The 19,223-nt window shown below is 42.8% G+C and overlaps 1 protein-coding gene across 2 annotated transcripts in view; it reads right to left on the bottom strand.

The window, feature by feature from the left end:
- CTTN (cortactin) overlaps window positions 1-9,192 on the bottom strand; it is a 47,724-nt gene extending 38,532 nt beyond the window's left edge. The window contains exons 1-3 of one of the 2 annotated variants that reach the window (XM_089521398.1): window positions 9,155-9,192; window positions 464-547; window positions 55-128 (exon numbers count right to left, since the gene is read on the bottom strand). In XM_089521398.1, the coding sequence (XP_089377524.1) occupies window positions 55-128; window positions 464-547 (158 nt within the window). In that variant the 5' untranslated portion in view covers window positions 9,155-9,192. Of the gene's footprint in view, window positions 1-54; window positions 129-463; window positions 548-9,092 lie in introns of both variants that reach the window. The other variant, XM_089521396.1, reaches the window with a different exon arrangement.
- Window positions 9,193-19,223: the final 10,031 nt, after the last annotated feature.

Genomic DNA, 19,223 nt, shown 5'->3' with positions numbered 1-19,223 from the left:
AGTGATGTCTCTGCATACAATCTCAGCTTCAAGACAACGAAATAAGGGGTTTACTTGATGTGTTCTTGGTGACCAGATCCTTGCACAGTCTTAGCACCCCAACGTTGTTCCTTTTCACTCACATCATTCTGTAAAGTACACAATGGAGGAAAGGTTACACAGTAACAATGGTTGTGTCAATACAGTTCAGAAATAAGAGACTTTAAATCAATGTCCCACCTTTCTATCTCTCTTTCCTATCTATACTCCACCCTTTTCAGCAAGCCATATTCAACTTGACAAAACCCCAAACAGAATTTATATATTATTGGGTAAATACACATGCAATCTCCACCCCATAGCTTCAAAATTTGACATAGCAAGCTCCGTATTGTTTGTGTATCCCATTAACTTTCAAATTAAGACTATCAGTTACACTTGTTTGCCCAATCACTAATGCTTAAAACACAATTTATAACTCTACCACAAAGTCAGGATCTGTCTCCCAGTCATCGGCGCCATCATCCTGGTTGACAGTTATGGTGTGGCCTGCAGTTGCTTTCCACATCTGAAATAACAGAACAAACACCAGTGTTGTTGTGATCTTTCAAGTTACTTCTGACTCATGGTGACCTTAAGGTGAACCTATCAGGGGTTTTCCTGACAAGATTTGTCAAGCTTTTTGCCTTGCTTTCTTCTAAGGCTGAGAGAGTGTGACTTGCACAAGGTCTCCCCAGGGGTTTTCATATGGTAATTGAATGGAGATCCAAACCCTGGTCTCCAAAGTCATAGACCAAACCTTAAAGCACTATACAAAGCTGGCTCTAAACCTCACTAACTTCAGATTAAAATGTAAGATTCTACACTTTCATCCACTATCTTACAAAACATTCCTGGGTTGCTATTATTTGGATTCCAACCTGTGCCCACTAACCTAATGAAATTTTGGGTCACTGGTCTCACTAGGATTATATTCTGCTAACAATGGCACGTTACAGACGGCCCAGAAGGGGCCGTCTCGCGCCACCGCTGGTTGCAGCGTCCGGGAACCGCAGCAGCCAAACGGCGCGGTTCCTGGACGCTGCCAAGAAGGAGCGCGAAAATCACGCTCCTTCTTGCTCCCTGGAAGAGACACCACGAGGCGCTAGTCGCGCACTTGCAGCGTCATTTCCGGGGTGCGACATGCGGATGCAGAGCGTCCGTTACGTCAAGATGGCAGCGGCCGTGTGGAACGGCCGCTGCCATTTCTTACAGACAGAGTCCGTAACAGGAGTAGGAGCGTCTAGAAGAGACACCACTTTTTTAAACTGGGACGTCCTGAGGACGTCCCAAATGGTGGTACGTAACCTGCCAATGGCAGTGTTTACTTATATATTTCTGTGGTAGGCATAAGCCTGTGCCAATATAGCCAATGTTTAAAAATTAAGGAAACAGTAATCCACCAGGTGGCCTTACCCAGTCTATGTACATGATAAAAACACAACAACATATTAACAAAATAATATTAAATTTGAACTTCGACTAAAGCCAGTTATAATAAAATATACACTTGTCCCTCTATATTTGCTAGGGTTAGGGGCACAAGAGCCCCATGAATATGGAAAAACTGCAAATAACAAAAACACCATGTCTTTACCTGAGAGGACACCTTTCTAGGAATCCATAGGTGCTCCAGTGTAACTCTGTGGTCAACGTTTAACAGACACTGACTACTGAAGTGCATTGGAGGAGCTACAAATGCCTAGTAGAGTATTCTCTCTAGGAATTTCTAGGTCTTTAAGTGCAACTTTTAGTGAAAGTTGATCACACAGTTGTGCTGGAGGGCCTAGATATTCCTAGCGAGAATCATAGAGTTGGAAGAGACCACAAGGGCCATCCAGTCCAACCCCCTGCCATGCAGGAAATCCAAATCAAAACATCCCCGACAGATGGCCATCCAGCCTTTGTTTAAAGACCTCCTAGAAGGGTGATTCCACTACACTTCGAAGGAGTGTGTTCCACTGTCGGACAAGCTCTTACTGTCAGGAAGTTCTTCCTAATGTTGAGGTGGAATCTCTTTTGCTGTAGCTTACATCCATTGTTCCGGGTCCTAGTCTCTGGAGCAGCAGAAAACAAGCTTGCTCCCTCCTCAATATGACATCCCTTCAAATATTTAAACAGGGATATCATATCACCTCTTAACCTTCTCTTCTCCAGGCTAAACATCCCCAGCTCCCTAAGTCGTTCCTCACAGGACATGGTTTCCATACCCTTCACCATTTTAGTTGCTCTCCTTTGGACATGCTCCAGTTTCTCCACATCTTTTTTAAATTGTGGTGCCCAGAACAGGACACAATATTCTAGGTGGGGCCTGACCAAAGCAGAATATAGTGGCAGTATTACTTCCCTTGATCTAGACACTATACTTTTATTGGTGCAGCCTAAAATTGCATTGGCCTTTTTAGCTGCCGCGTCACACTGTTGACTCATGTCCAACTTGTGGTTTACTTGGACTCCCAGATCCCTTTCACATGTAATTTCGTTCAGCCAGGTGTCGCCCATCCTATATCTGTGCATTTCATTTTTGCACAGATATAGGATGGGTGATACCTGGCTGAACGAAACTACATGTGAAAGGGATCTGGGAGTCCAAGCAGACCACAAGTTGGACATGAGTCAACAGTGTGACGCGGCAGCTAAAAAGGCCAATGCAATTTTAGGCTGCATCAATAAAAGTATAGTGTCTAGATCAAGAACATATTACTCAAATCCGTGAATAATCAAACCCACAAATATCAAAGCCATAAATATGGAGGTATGACTGTACATCAAAAATATACATTAGAAGTGACTGGTTTAACTGAGTGCACACTGCTGCAAACAAAGCTGTCAGGCCAATTTGGGTTAAAGGAAGAAATCATTTATATTTTTAAAATCCTCTTGCCATTATTTGAGAACCAGAAATAGTCATTGGCATCATTTCAAAGAAAAGAAGAATGTTCACTCTGGTTAAGTGTCCACATACATGTGCTTGGCTCATTCATTCATCTGAAACACATTCCAAGCTATTGAAAGGCAGCTGCGTTCAGAGGAGACACTTTATGAGCTATATCATTTAGCCAAGTCATCTCGCCACATTAACAGGAAGACAAAATTGTAATAAATATTGCTATAAACTAAAATAATGAGGAAAAAGGTTATTAAAAAGAAAGCCAGCATGTGCTCTTCACATTAGATAGATAGATAGATAGATAGATAGATAGATAGATAGATAGATAGCTCAAACTGAAGCAAAAGATGCCACTACATTAAATAAAACCGTAGTAATAAATCTAGCAAAAATCCTTGCCTCCCCACAGACAATGTGAACACCACCCCAAAAACCTCAAAAACAAACCTCTAATATTTTTATCCTCACATAATTCAATATACACATACTCTAGAATAAATCTCATTAAACTCAGTGTAAACACGTTCACAATTACACAGTAACTGTCTAAAATCCAACAAGGACCATCAGTGTTCAAAGATCCAAAAGTAGGGAACACAGGGCCTTACCTCATCTCTCTGTATTCTGCTATGCCACCTAGCAATGATGGAAGCTGCAGTCCAACACTTGGGGTCCATTCACACTGCACAAATATAGCACTATTATTCCACTTTAACTACAGCCTATAGAATCCTGGCATTTGTAATTTTATGAGGCACTAGAGCTCTGGTTTAAAAGTCTAAATGCTCCTCCTTAACAATGGAATCATGGCAGTTAAAGTGGAATCACAGATAGTTACATCATGTAGATAGGCCCCTGGAAGACCACCAATCCCCACCTCAGTTTAAATTAGATGATGCAGAGGAGTACTATGCAGTACTTCAGCATCTCTTGCCTTCTAAACTTTAGCACCAATTTTAACACTTTGCCAGACTTTCCATTCCAATTGAAACATTTCTAGTTTTCCATTAGACAGGGTTAGCTGCCCAGAGGCCTTAAATGTTTCCTATGCAGTTTGCTGTTCTGGCTGATTTCTTTCAAACTAGGCTGAAGAGAAATGTTATCCATGCTGATCCATGTGAGTCACTGACTTACATAGAAATTTTGGGTGCGGGGAGGGATAGCCACAGACTCAGGGAGTGGGAACTCTGACAACCCAAGATTCTGGATATTTCATCCTACTTATTCAGCAACAAACTGACACGGTTCTCCCCCTCCCCCCCCCCCCATTTTTGTTTTTGTAAAAAAAAAAGATTTCATCCAGCCTGCAGCAAAGAAAGCAGGGCGGCACATGGTGTGCAGACTCTTATTGTGCAAGGTCAGGATGCGAGGAACAGTGTAGCAAGTCAACTCAAATTATTTCACAGGAGATTTTGATCAGATGCTGAATAGTTCCTAAGGGTGGGGTGGACAATATCCAACTACTAAGGCCATTCTTGCAGCTCTCAGCCCCTCCAGATTCCTGGACCAATCTTTTTCTGTCATCCTCCTGCCCCTGCCCCGCCTCACAGAGGAGGAAAAGTCTTTTATTAAAGGTTCCAGGAGTGATGATTCCTTTTTTAAAAAAACTGCAAGTTTTAAAAGATTCATCTTGTTAAAATGATGTTATGTGCTTTCAAGTCACCTATAGACTTATGGCAACTCCAACGATTTTGTAAGATTTTCTCAGACAAGAAATATGCAGATGAGATTTGCCATTGTTTGTGAGTTGCCTTTGATTGTGAGTTCCTGCATAGGAATCTGAGTTCCTGCATGGCCATTGTGGTCTCTTCCAACTCCACAATGCTGTAATTCTATAACTGATTTCTTCTGACATATAGCCTGCAATACCTGTATTATTTGGTGGCCACTTATTCAAGCGCTAACCAGGCTCCTTAGCTTCCAAATTGAGACAGACTCTACCTTTCTGAAACCCTGCACTGTTAAATATTAACACACTTCCTTTTTTTTTCAAAAGTAGAAGTGGATTTATAGCTCCTTCTGGTCTTACAGTATTCTTTTTTCCCCCTCCCTCTTTCTTTCTTTGACATTTGTTGGCAGCCTGTGCTACTCAGAGGATCCTAACAGGAAAATGACCTCCAGACCAACTGTGGTTGCTCACCCCTCTCCTAATGCCAGTTTGAACTGCTGGAGAAAATCTGCTGCATTTGTTCAGAAATGCCCTTCCCTAATTAAGCAAAAATACATAAATATATATTAAAAAGCTATTTATTTGTTTTATATCCCACCTTTCTCCTGATATGAGACCCAGGGGAGCTTTCAATAAGGCTTAAGCAAGATAGAACTAAAAACCCGATGATAAAAGGTAAAACACAATGAAACAAAATCTCATATTAAAACATCATTAAATTTAAAGGTGTAAAATCATTTAAAAACAGAAAAATAAAATTAAAAATACAACACATGGATAAATAAACACATACAAACACAGACTATCTGCAACTAAGGGGCAAAACAGATGGCCCCAAAGGAGCGGCTTGCTGCCACCATGCCATGGCACTGCATGCCATGGCCCTGATCTGGCATTTTTCTGGCCCCAAAACAAGTGGCAAGATGCTGCTCCTTTTGGAGCTAGAAAGGGGACACCTTTGCCACTGCCATGGCACTTTCTGGTGCTCGTTTTGGCGTACATCATCTGAATGCTATGCGAAAGGAGCGCAGTAACGCCATACAGTTAGTCAGGTGGCACGACAGCAGCTTGGGGGTGCAGTTGGGGTGTACATCGTGCAGCCACCATGCCCCCACTCCACCCCAATGCAGGCCCTTTTGGCCGGTCTGTTTAGCAACTAACTTATCATTAAATGCTTGTTTGAATACAAAGGTCTTTGCCTGCTAACACAGGGAAGCCAAAGAGGAGGCCAGCTTAACTTTCCATGGCAGGGAATTCCACAGTATGGGATCAGCCACCGAGAAGGCCCTCGCCTATGTCCTCACCTAATAGGCCCATGACAGTGACCGTACCAAGAAAAAGCCCTCTCCTGAGGATCTTTGTACATCTGGCAGGTACAAAAATACCTCCCTCTCCAAGTAGTTTAGCAACCTATTGTTCCATCTCTAGAGATAAATTGGTGTTTTTTTCAATGGGCTCAAGGTGGTGTACATGACTCTTCTCCCTACTTTATTCTTACAATAACCTTGTAAATTAGGTTAACCTTAGGGAAATAGAGGGAAGGACTGGCAAAAGGTGAATTTGAAGGCTCAATGGGGGCATGTACTGGGATCTCCAAGTCCCAATCCAATACTAACCGTAATGCCACACATGACTTAAATATGTTTTCTTATGCTGGGGTGGGGATCATGTGAAAATGCATATACTATCAGACTGAAAGTCCCATCAGCACTAGCCAACAAAGCCTATGCTGGGAACTGCAGTCCAACAATATCTGGATGACCACACAATTCTCAGCACTACTTTATTCGATCTATGCAGGTTGTCATGCTAGAAACTGAAGCTTCTCCTATCACTAGGAAAGCACCAAGAAGCATAATCAGCTGCAATTAAATTAGTAAAGGAGTAAACATGGTGCTCATTTCAATCAAAGCACAGTAACTGACTGTACAAACTATCCTGACACATAAGCCCTTTTCAGAGTTTCTATGCTGATGAACCATTCAACTATGTGCTCCTCTTATTTCTCTCCCCCCTCCTCTTGGAAAAATATTTCCCCCATTCCCAGCCAGTTCTTATAAAGAGCAAGTCTTTGGTTAGCATTACGCTAGCAGCAACATTTTTGTGAAGCATAGCTGGCCATTTTGCAAACTTGCTTTTGATCATGTTTTTGAACAGTGGTTTGGCACAAAAAATCCTAACAAAAATGGAATTGCAGACTTAACAATAATCTCCCAAACAGGGGTGGGGGATCACAGGGATGTCAGCACAAAAGCATGGAGAACTGTAGAACAGTCCTGATCATTAAACCATAGTTTGACCATAAGGCAGCATGCACTATGCCTACCTCAAACTGTCTGTTGGTTATATATAATAATATATAATTCAATATAATATAATAATAGACCTGGTTATATAATAATATATAATCCAATATAATATTAGACCCTCATTAGTCCAGGTACAATCAAGCCAAACACAATCATGCAAAACTAGCTGTATGAAAGACTGAAAACTGGAGGAGCGGAACAGCTGATGTTGCACCTTCATAATTATGAATTAATGTACAGAAACAGGATGGAGAAAAAAATCCTAAATAGTCATGGGATGAGAGCATAGAAAAGAAATCTCAGTCTTCATATATGTCTGTGCCCAGCTAAACAGTGAGAAACCAAGCCAATGACCACAAAACAACAAGAAATGCACTATTTCATTTATTATATCAGGCTGCCAAACAGCAGCTCTCCAGAAGTGGCTGGACTGCAACTCCCAGCCATCCTAGATGACAATGAGGAATGCTGAGAGTTGCAGTCCAACAACATCTGGAAGTCCACATTTTGTCCATGACTGCTTATACTTTATATTATATGGCAAAACATGAGCAGGCTGAATTTGCAAGACCTGAACAGGGCTGTTAATAAAAGGGTTTCTTGAAGGTTTCAAAACCTCGTGGTCACCATAAGTCGAAGTTGACTTGATGGCAATTAATAAGAACAAGTTTATATTTTATATAGACATTTAAACACTGCTGATAGTCCAGAGCTGTGCATATTTCTGCCTGATGGAATCAAACCTCTGCCTCCTGCAATAATCCATTAGTGAGACTGTGCAACTTGCTGAATCAGAGGCAACAAAATAGCTCAGAACTATGATTCATTTCCAGACAAGGGCTCCTACTTCCATTGTGCTCCTGACTCCTTTTCCAGCACACGTTCTCACATTATGAGGGGGAGATTTGGTACATGTGGCCCTTGCATCCAAACTCCACGGAACCAACATAACATGCTAGGAAGCTGTTCATAGACATGAACATCACATCAGCAACATCCATGATGAGCGGCACTAAAATAAGTTGCATGTCCAAGACTATAGACATTTCCAATGCTGGCCTCCATTGTCCCATGTGTTGTGATCTGATTGTAAATAAGTACATGGAAATGTTACCAACAAGTGTACATAAACATTTCAGATCCATGCCTTTCTGTCATAGTATATCTGATCACACCAAGGCTTCTGCCACACTGCAAAATTAATGCAGTTTGACATCGCCTTAACTGCCATGGCTCCATCCTATGGAGTCCTGGGATTTGTAGTTTGCTGTGGCACTAGAGCTCTCTGACAGAGAAGGCGATATATTTCAGAAAACTACCAATCCCATAATTTCACAGTCATGGCATTTGAAGCACTGCGACTCTAGAGACCACAGTTCAATGCCCAACTTGGCCTTGAAACCCAGTGGGTGACCTTGGGACAGTCACACACTCTCAGCCTCCTCAGGGGGAGGCAAAGGCAAACAAATCCTGCCGAGAAAACCCCAGGAAAGGGCCCAGATGAGTTGGAAACGACTGGAAGGCACTCCACCGCCACAAGACAAAGCTATCCATCAGAAGCCTCTCTTCTTTTTTGTCTAGAAACTGCCAGGGGGACAAAGCTTTCCCTCCAATCTTTAGCCCAGAGGCCAGGAGAAAAGAGGGAGCAGTGGATGCTCCCTCCCTCAGTCAAGGCTCTATGAAGAAGACCAAGGGAAGGGAGGAAGAGGACAGAAATCAAGCAAGGCGCCACTGGGAAGCTGGGATGGAGCTCCCAAGCAGAGCAGAACAAAGCCAGGCAAAGCCAGGCAAGGCAAGGCTGGAAGGCAAGGCAAGTCGAAGGAAGGCCAGGCCAAAGCAAGGCCAAGGAGGACCTGGCTGCCTCTCCCTCTCTTTCCCTCCGAGGCGCCAGCCGAGAACAAAGGGCGCCAAGGGGGCAGCGCCGCTCAGCCCCAAGAGGCGGCCCTGGGGCACCCCCCCACCCACCCAGGGCCCCCTTCCCCTGCACCCCTCTCCCTCCATCCCAGCCTCCGCTCCAGGAGGAGTCCCAGGTCCTTGGCGTGGCTCGGAAGCAAGAATTTACCCTCCCTTCCTCCCTGCCTTCCTTTCCCGAAGGACCTTTCCTTGGGTGCCATGCCCTCCATCTTTCCCCAAGGGGCACCCAGCAGCCCCCCAAGCCCCCCGGGCCCCGCTCTTGCCATGCCTCCTCCGCTGCAGGCAGCCTCACCTGGGCGCCAGCAGAGAGGGAGGAAGCCAAGGCCAGGGCTCTCCCCTCCAGCCCTCACTCACCCTGGCCGCTCCTTCTCCAGGGCTCCTCTGCTGCAATTTCCGCCTCTCCCAAAGGCCGGCTTCCTGTTTTCCCTCCTCCGCCTCGTCATCAGGTGGGAGAGGGAAGAAGGGAGGCAGCAAAGGAAGGGCCTCCTCGGAGCAGCCCAGCAGGAGCCCTCCCCCGCATACATACATCATCCTTGGTCCTGCGCAAAATGGAGGGCCTCTTGGAAGCCCTCCTGGACAGACAGGCAGAAATGGAGGGCCCTTTGCAATCCCTCTTCCTCGACAGACAGGGTGGCCCAGCCTCCTCCTTTGCCAGGCCATGGCCTCCATTTCGACCTTCTGTCCGGGAGGAATGCCATAATTCTCTGCAGTGCCCTGGCTTTTGCGGTCGCCCTCTGGACAGAAGGGGCAAACGGGAAAAGGGGGCTGTCAGACCCCCCTGCCCCTCAGGAAGGCTGTCTGGCCTCAGAGCTCCCCAAAGGCCCATCTTTTCCCGCAGACCATGGAAACCTCCCCCCCTTTTCCCTCCCTCAACTGAATGGCATGCTGCAGTGTCCTTCTCTTGTTTGCCGCCCTCAGGTTGAGTGGGTAGTACTTTGTAAGAATTAGGAAACATTCTTAATCTGAACATCTCAGTCTTAGCTAGAAGGAAACGCCAAAAGAAGAAACACAGAGAACAAGCAGGGCTGGTGGTGGTGGTTGTTTTTATTAACTGCCCCTGAGTTGACCGGACCCCTCCAGAAACCCCCGCCCTCCACTGCTGTTCTTAGCTCCTGTACATTCAGGCCTGTGACCTCGGAGTCCATCCATCTGGCCTGCAGCCTTTCCCGGCCTTCTTGCCTTTTCCAATGACGCCTTCTCCTGATGTGGCCAAAGTACAACAGCCTCAGTCTAGTCATTCTGGCTTCCAGGGAGATTTCTGGCCTGAGGCCCATGTGTTTGTCTTGCTGGCCCTCTACAGTAGTATCCTCAGCACTCTGCTCCAGCTCCACAACTCAGAGGAGTTGGCTTTCTTCTTATCCACTTTTTTCACTGTCCAGCTGTCACATTTGTACACAGTTATGGGAAATACATTACATGAAACACAGAGACATTTCACACATAAATAGAGCCCGCGCCTCATTTAAAAACCAACAATGACAGTGGGCCCTTGGTACCTGCTGGGGTTTGGTTCCACGACTCCCAGTGAATACCAAACTCTGTGGATGCTCAAGTCCTATTGAACACCATGGATAGTAAAACGGTCTATAAATTGGCACAATTTGCCCATCTCTGCTTAATAAAAATGTGAAGATAAAGGCAAACTGATTCTTTCTATGGAACTGGTAACTGAATAACATCTGTAATAGAATGGGCTATATGCTAAATTTGTTTTATTTTTATTTGTTTATTTTACTCCTTTAAATCCTGCCTTTTCCCCAACATGGGGACTCAAGGCAGCAGGCAGCATATCTTGAAACTATTGCTGTGTGCCTTCAAGTTGATTCCAAAATGGGGTTTTCTCTGCAAGATTTGTTTGCCGTTCCTCTGAGGCTGAGAGAATGTGATCTGCCCAAGGTCACCCATTGGATTTAGATTAGTTGGTGATTAAGGAAGGCTTGTATCTGATCTTGTCATAAATTTTAATGTTTTTAATAGTTTGTGTTTTTACTTTATAAATTGTTAAATCATTTTAAATAATCTTATATTAAAAAATAAATAAATCCTATATGTTTATATATGTATAAATATCAGAGATTTTAAAACATCACCAAATAGGAAAACCTCTTAATCAGCATGAAAATGAACACACAGTGTAACAACTAGCAAAATAAATATTTAACATGCAAGTTAAAACAAAATTAAAACTAGGCTGTTTCACCATTCTGTGATAGCTTTAGCCAAAAGAATGGGATGAATCACTTGGTTTATCACATAGAGCAGACACTCATTTGTACGGTTGTGTCATCACTTTTCCTTAAAGGTGCTCCCTATCAGTTAAATGTTGAAGTGACATTCATAAAGGCCACATGCAAACTTCCTCTCAGATGAGGTAGACTTCTGTGAATCTAGTGGGAACCTGGTTTGTCAGAGGAAGGCACCGAAATGCTTGATATTAACATCTGTCCTTAAAATTAATAAGCATTGCTTGTTTCAATCCCTCCTTAATGTTTTGAACCTTATTTCAGATGCACCCTCCCTGTTTTTCCTTCTGCAAAGATTTGGCTGAGTTGGTGGAGCAGAGATCTTTGCAGGGACTGCTCTGCCAGCAGGTTCCTATTTTATGTGTAGTCACTGTGGTCTCCGTTATGTCTTATTAAGCATAGTCATTACACAGGAGAGATAAGCATGCCTATAGAGCATCCCCAAGAAAGATCTGGCTTGGCAATTGAGTCAGACGTTAACAGAAGGAAGATTAAGGAGACGATTAGCCCAATAAGCCTAGTGATTTATCCCATTCTTGTTGCTGAAGCTGGGATATAATGCAAAATGTCCACGCTTTTGTTGAGTTGTTTCAACTACCCTGTTATGTTTTCTTGCTGCCAGTGGCTAGGGTTGGTGTCATACGCTATGGTAACTCATGGTGTCACCCCCCATTGACCTCCTCCCATTTTACACCTCACAGAATCCTTAGTAATGCTTTTTTTTTTTTGCACTAATGTTACTCCTAAATTGTAATTCCCATATACTACTGAATGTAATGCTAATAGGTGTGCCGTAAACAATTAGCAAAATTAAAATTATACCTTCAAATTATAATATCACATGCACAACCTATTTACATGTACATCGTGAAGATTTGGTTAAAATGTGATGTTTTATATTATATTTATTTATATGTATAGACATATTAAAAGTCCAATTTTGACATTTGAAACTAGTTTTAAAAAAATCTGGGGCCTCTCCTTTCTTCTCCCACTGAGCTTCACCCCACTCCCACCATCTCTTAGAGTATTTTAAAGGGAAGAAGATAAACGCCACAGCCCGTTTCTGCCAAAAGGTAGGTGTCTGAGAAACAGTGGTGTCACCTTTCCCTTAGCATGTCACCTGGTGAAGTCTGCACCAACCATGATGCCACTGCTTGCTGCACCTCTGCTGGTTGTTATACTGTGAGGAGTCCAGTGCCATGTGCATCACATTGCCAACATGTTGATTTGATATGAGTTTGAAAAAAATGTTTATAACAAATAGCTTCTATTTTATTAACACTTTTGTGGGGGGGGGGGCTTTCCTTATCTTCTGATTTACACTTAGGCTGAATCTGCACTGCATATATAATGCAGTTTTATACCATTTTAATTGACATGACTCCATCCTATGAAATTCTAGGATATGTAGTTTGCTGAGGCACCAGAGCTCTCTGACGGGCTAATTATCTCACAAAATTATGAATCCCAGAATTCCATAGCAATGAGCATTAAAAGTGGCATCAAACTGAAGAAGAGGTTCAACAATGTTTCTGAAGATACACTTAGATCCAGTTGAAGATTCTAGTCCTAGTATAAATTTTGTTTCCATGCTCAACTATTTGTTCATGTTTCTTCTAAGTGTGACTTTCCTGTTATACATATAGAGCTTTACAGGTATTTTGTTGGTTATTGGGCCTAATAAGTCTCTCCACATCCTTTCCTACAGCTGACTAACTAGGTCCTTAAAGTGTGTTTCCCTCCTGCCTTCAGTGCTTCACTTGCCTTATGTCTTTGCCTTGGTTCCCTGTATTATAACAAAAGCAGAAGTCTGGACAGTTGTAACCACAAAAAATTCCAATGTAGTACACATTTCCTCATGCTGGCCCTGGGATTCCCCTTTCCATCATGCAGGCTATTAGGCAGTCTTTATACAGCTTCTGAGAAGAACTGAGCTCAAAGACAGTGAGTATTGGCCATCACATTCAGATATACTTAATTTATCAGCTTCCATTATACTTTTCTGGTCAAAGTCCCCATCCATTTATCTGTTCTCTCTCCCTTAGCCAGGAATTGAGCTGTTGATGTCACTCCTGACGTCATGTTTAACCACTAAGTCGGGGGTTCCTAACCTGTGGTACCCGCTCCCCCAGGGGTATGAGATGAATTTCAAGGGGTGCAACAAAGATACTTGTGTGAATCTGGATTCAGTTCTCTTTTGTTGAGCAAGACAAAATCTAGGAATCATCTAAATCCAAAGGCAGACCTGCAGATCGCAGTCAGCAAGAAACAGTGTGTTTTGACAAAATAATGAATGAGAAGGAGCAAAGAAGTAATTGAATATTATGTTCACAATTTGGATTAATTTTACTATTTACAATTTTATGAATAAATTAGAATCTAACTTCTCAATTTAGATTTGTTTTTTATGCACTGAGTCAAAAGCTTTTTTAAAAAAGTTCAATTTGTTCACCTGAAGTATTTATGTGGTTCAATTTGTGGTTCCAAAATTAGAAATTAGACTTCTTAGTCTTCAAATGTGATTTTACTTTTGCAGTGGGTGTGAACATTAATCAACTATCTCCTAGGAATGTGGAGCATATGAAAAGTTGGGAACCTAGGTAAAGTAATAATTGCTGGCTGGCAAATAGTGGTGTGTGGGCATCTTCACCAGAATAATTGAACCTGACATAATCTTTCTATTTCAGCTGCTAAGTAGTTTTCCAGCCTTTCATGACCACTTCTAATAGAACACACACAAAAAGATTTCAGGTATAAACTCAGAAGTATTCAAAAAGCTTTGTTGGGAAAAGAAAAATTGCTAGATACTATTCAAAATAGGGGGCATATCTTTGAATGGCCAGCCTGGGGATAGAGTCAGGGCACCGCGTCCATATGACGCACGCCCTGACTCCACCCCCATGGCAGCAATAATGCTGTGCGCCACTCCACATGGCACATTATGACGCTCCTCCAGTGCTGTGGCCATACAATGCAGCACCGGATGAGCACCATATAGCTGCGCTGCCGCAGCTATGACACCCCTCGAGGGTGCAAAAGGCACCGCTTTTTGTGGCTCCTTTTTGCGCCCTTGAAAGGCTGGATCGGGGCTGCAGCATGCAGTTGCTGCATCCCCAATCCAGCTAGGAAATGGGTGGCATCCTGCTGCCCCTTAGGGGCTGTTGAGCCCCTTAGTCCATTTCAAAAGAGGCTTAAGAACTATTTTCAAGTCAAATAACAGTCCTCCTATATTCTGCACTAGCCAGGCCTCATCTCAAGTACTGTGTCATTGGACACCTCATTTTGATAATACTGTATAGGCAAATTAGAGGGGATTTAGAGAAAGGCAACAGGGATGATGCAAGTATGAAGAACAAAACATGAGGAAAGGATGAAGGAGCTGGGCATGTTCAACCTGGTGAAGAGAAGACTTGGTGATGGCATAACGGTACTCTTTAAACACCTCAAAGGCTGATGCAGAGAGGAGGATACAGATATGCTTTCTGCTGCTCCAGATGTTAGAACCAGGTCTAATTATTTTAAGTTACAGGAGAGTATATTTTGATTGGTCATTACATGGAACTTCTTGATAGTAGGAAGAGGTCTTCAAAAGAAACTGGACAATTGCCTGCTAGAGATGCTTTAACTGGAGATTCTGCACTAAGCAGAGAGTTGGACCTGATGGCTATGTATGATTCAATTTTTTAATTCCAATTGTATGACTCTTATTTTTTTTTTATTGTATTCATTAGGAAGCAAGATAAAATGCAGATTTTCCAGTGAGGAGCTCAAAAGGCCCAATGCTTGTTTACTTTTCAGTTACTACTTTTATATGTTGCATTGTTGCCAAACCATTGACTGTTTTACACTTTCAAAGAAACATTTGCATTTAAAAGATATTACAGAGAGAAACAGGAATGGAGAGGGAAAAGGAAACTTGAACTAGTAAGTACCAACTCTGCTACAGTTAACAAAGCTGCAATCTGCAACAAACTGCTACAATGCATCCTCGTTGTCTCCTCACAGATTTCCTATTCAGGATTTAACTCTGAAATTTTGATTTTTACATTACATTAAAGATCATTCTCTTCCAGCAAGCTTATCCAGATGATTTTTAAATTGTAGTTTTTAAATGTGGATTGTTTTAATATGTGTACATCTTAAAAGATACCTCTTGGAAAAAATTGAAGACTGGGCAGATAGTAATAACCTATTGGCAGAAGTACAAGCCGGTTTCCAAAAGGGGAAGTCAACAATTGATTTGTGTTTTGTGTTGAACTTCCTCATGTGCAAATATGTTCATAACCTGAAACAAAAATTGTATGTTGCCTTTGTTGACTTGAAATCTGCGTTTGATTCGATTTCTAGATTTTTATTGTGGCAGAAACTGGAAAAAACAAATATTGACCACCGTTTATTATTTCTTGTAAAGTCATTGTATTCCGATACATCATTACAGGTTAAAGTGGACCTGGCAGGACATCTTACTCCAAAGATTGATGCATCTGTAGGAGTTAAACAAGGTTGCATTTTAGCTCCTTTCTTATTTAATTTTTTTATTAATTACATTGTAAAAGACCTGGAGGGTTTGCAATATGCCCCTGTCACAATTCTTGATACCAAAATTTCTTTGTTAATGTACGCATATGACTTTGTATTGATTTCTAGAACGGAGGTAGGTCTAAGGAGACTTCTTGCAAAACTCTCCACATATTGTAAAAACAACAAACTGATAATTAATTATGACAAAACCCAGGTTATGGTCTTTGGAAGACGCCCCAAAAAACATGTTTGGCACTTAGATGGAAACATTATAAGTCAAGTAAAATCATTTAGATATTTAGGCCTAGTATATTCAGACACAACATCTTGGAAGGAACAACTGTTAAATTTAAAAGTTCAATCTTACAGATTGGCAAAAGCTACTTTAAAGTTTGCAGCAACTAGAGGGGGAAATTTAGTAAACCCTGCCTTAATAGTATATAAAGCCAAAACAATGGCACAGTTTCTATATGGGGCAGAGGTTTGGGGCACCACATGTAAACCAAACATAAACCTGGAACCCCCTCAGAATTACTTCTTGAGGTCGTTACTGTGCCTTCCCAGAGACACACAAACTGCCATGCTTAGATTGGAAACCAACATGCTTAGTATAGAAAGCCTTATAGATAAGAGAATTTTATGTTACTGGCTTAAAGTTCAGAGGATGGATAATAATAGACTTCCAAAAAAATGTTTGATAGAACTGAATAACAGCATGCCCAACAAGAACTGGGTACATCAGGCCGTGCAATTAATTATCAAATGTGGAATTTCATTAGCTGAAATTAATGAACTCCAATTAGAAGTACAGATAAAGTCTATCAAGAACATAATAAGTGAAACATCGATACCAAAAGCTCTCCATACTGCTTATCTGTCCTCATGTGCCCCTCTATACTATAAACTCAAGAAGTTCTGTATTTTTCCAGACTATTTTGTTAGTTTAACATTTGCAAATTTACGGAAAGCTTTTACTGAATTAAGATTAAATATGATGGATACAGCATACAGAGACAGAAGATATAGAGGTATTCCAGCAAAAGAACGTACTTGTGTATATGGTTGTCAAGAGGTAGAGGACCTTATTCATTACATGTTATTTTGTCCTCTCTACCAAGAACCAAGAGAAAGGTTCATTACACCTATAATAGAAACCAGTCCCAGTCAAAACCCACAGGATATGATTTTTCATCTTCTATTGGACCTGATTAAATATGTAACCTGGAAAGTAGCTTTGTTTGCCTTAGCAGCTAAAAAAATCAGGAACAAGTATATAACAGGGATAGGTGATGACTATATTTGACAAAATTTTTAACCCATAATGACAACTGTTGTTCGTTTGTTTAGAAATTCTATACCAGATACGAGATACTCGCATTTTAGATATAATTTACATGTATTTTATATTGTTATATTGTTATATGTATTGTTATATTGTTGTGCTGTGCAATGACCTTTGGACAAAAGCAATAAAATTTGAATTTGAATTTTTTGTCTTTTTAATTTTTTTAAAGAGACTGAGGCGGGTTACAGACCGCCCATTTGGGGCGGTCTGTACCCGCCTCTTTCCCCGGTGTATCAGGGCCTCAGCTGCCAGAACGGCAGCCGCTGAGGCCCCGATCCGCCGCTTTTCAGGCTGCAGGGAAGCGGCAAAACGCCGCTTCCCCGCAGCCTGAAAGGGGTGTCCTTGGGGCTTCAAGCCCCAAGGACACCCCGCGGTGGCGGGGAGGAGAAAGGGGCCGCTTGGCCCCTTTCTCCCTTGCTTCGCTGGGCGCAGCTGTCTGAAGGCTGCGCCCAGCTACGCAAAGCGGCGCCGCAAACCAGGAAGGAGCTCCGAAACGGAGCTCCTTCCTGGTCCGCGCAAAGGGCGCACTAGGTGCCCTGGCGCGGAGTGAGGACGTCACGTCTGCGCCGCCCCGTATAGAGGCGGCACAGCTGTGACGTCCTCATGGCGGCGGCCGTCTGGAATGGCCGCCGTCATAGGGTTAGGGAGGTGCAGAAGCACCGCACCTCCCTAACCCTAGTACGCGCTCCGCGCGTACTTTAATGGCGGTGTGTAACCCGCCTGAGATGAGTTCGATGGCATTGGGGATGGGACTGGATGGCCCTTGGGGGTCTCTTCCAACTCTATGGTTCTACATTTCCCGATTAGGAATTATGCAGTTTTTACTCTATAGAGTCATTTGCACTAAAACAAAAGTGGTCTATCAAAAGGCCCTAAATTTTCAGTAGCAGTTATTTCTTCTCTTGCATGCTGGGAAGACAAGTACCAGAGAAGATAATCAGGAGAATTAATAATTTCTCCACTTCTCCACAACAGCCACACTAGAAGAATCAAACAAACAAACAAGCTTCATTTATATATCACTTCATACCGCCTAAACAGTGGTTTACAACTGTAAGCTAATTGCCCCCACAATCTGGGTACACATTTTAGCGACCTCGGAAGGATGCAAGCCTGAGTCGAGCTTGAGCCCTTTTGCTGGTATTGAACTCGCAACCTTATGGTTTTGAGTGGGTGGCTGGAGTACAGGCATTTAACCACTGCGTCACCAGGGCTTCTGAGAGAAGATCTGTGAGGCTCCAGTTAAACACTATGTAACTGTAGTTAAGGTTTTGTTTGTGTGCCTTCAAGTCATTTCCAACTTATGGTGACCCTATCATGGAATTTTCTTGGCAAGATTTATTCAGAGGATTTTTGCCATTGCCTTCCCCTGAGGCTGAGGGAGTGTGACTTGCCCAAAGCGCCTGAGCTGGGAATTGAACCATGCTCTCCAGTCACAGTCCAGCACTCAAACCTCAATGATTATTGAGTGGCTCTGAGATTGAATCTGCAGGTTTCTTTAGTACTATTGGATGTAGTTAATCTGGTCCTGGATATTTGAATTCATTTACAGTAGCTAGTATTCCTGCATTATGTCCTTATCTACTTTGGGCTCATCTCCTATCGCATAATTTGTTCTATTTTCACCACTTGGAGCAGTTTTTGTTTTCAGAGAAGATTGAAGCAGCTGGGTCTTTTCTCTGTCCCATTGGCATTCCATTATCTTCTCTACATTGTAGCCCTACCATTTCTTTCTTCCAAACATAGCCATGAAACACTTACACCTGTCCTAAATGGGGTCACGCTCCCTGTGAAGGACTCTGTTCGCAGTTTGGGGGTGCTTCTGGACTCATAACTTCACCTTATTGCTCAGGTGGATGTGGCGGTCAGGAGCACCTGTTATCAGCTTCGGCTGATACGCCAACTGCGACCCTTCCTTGGCCGGGGGGACCTTGAAACCGTTATACATGCTCTGGTAACCTCTTGATTAGATTTCTGTAATGCGCTTTACATGGGGCAACCCTTGTACCAAACCCGGAAGCTTCAATTAGTGCAGAATATGGCTGCTCGGATGGTTACTGGATGTTCCAGGGCCAACCATATAACACCAGTCCTAAAAGATCTCCATTGGCTGCCTATTCGCTTCCGGGCCGAATACAAGGTGTTGGTTATCACCTATAAAGCCCTAAATGGCTTGGGCCCAGGACCGCCTCTCCCCATACAATCCGCCCCGCACTCTCAGGTCAGGTGAAAGACATCTTTTAAGTTCCAGACACTCGATATGTATCAGCTCAGAGGGCTTTCTCTATTTCAGCCCCTCAGCTCTGGAACT

Source organism: Sceloporus occidentalis, unplaced genomic scaffold (genome assembly GCF_023333645.1).
Source record: "Sceloporus occidentalis isolate IW3139 unplaced genomic scaffold, rSceOcc1.0.p SCAF_4, whole genome shotgun sequence".
Lineage (NCBI taxonomy): Eukaryota > Metazoa > Chordata > Lepidosauria > Squamata > Phrynosomatidae > Sceloporus > Sceloporus occidentalis.
The sequence above is the reverse complement of the archived record's forward strand: the minus strand, read 5'-3'. Positions and strand labels throughout refer to the sequence as shown.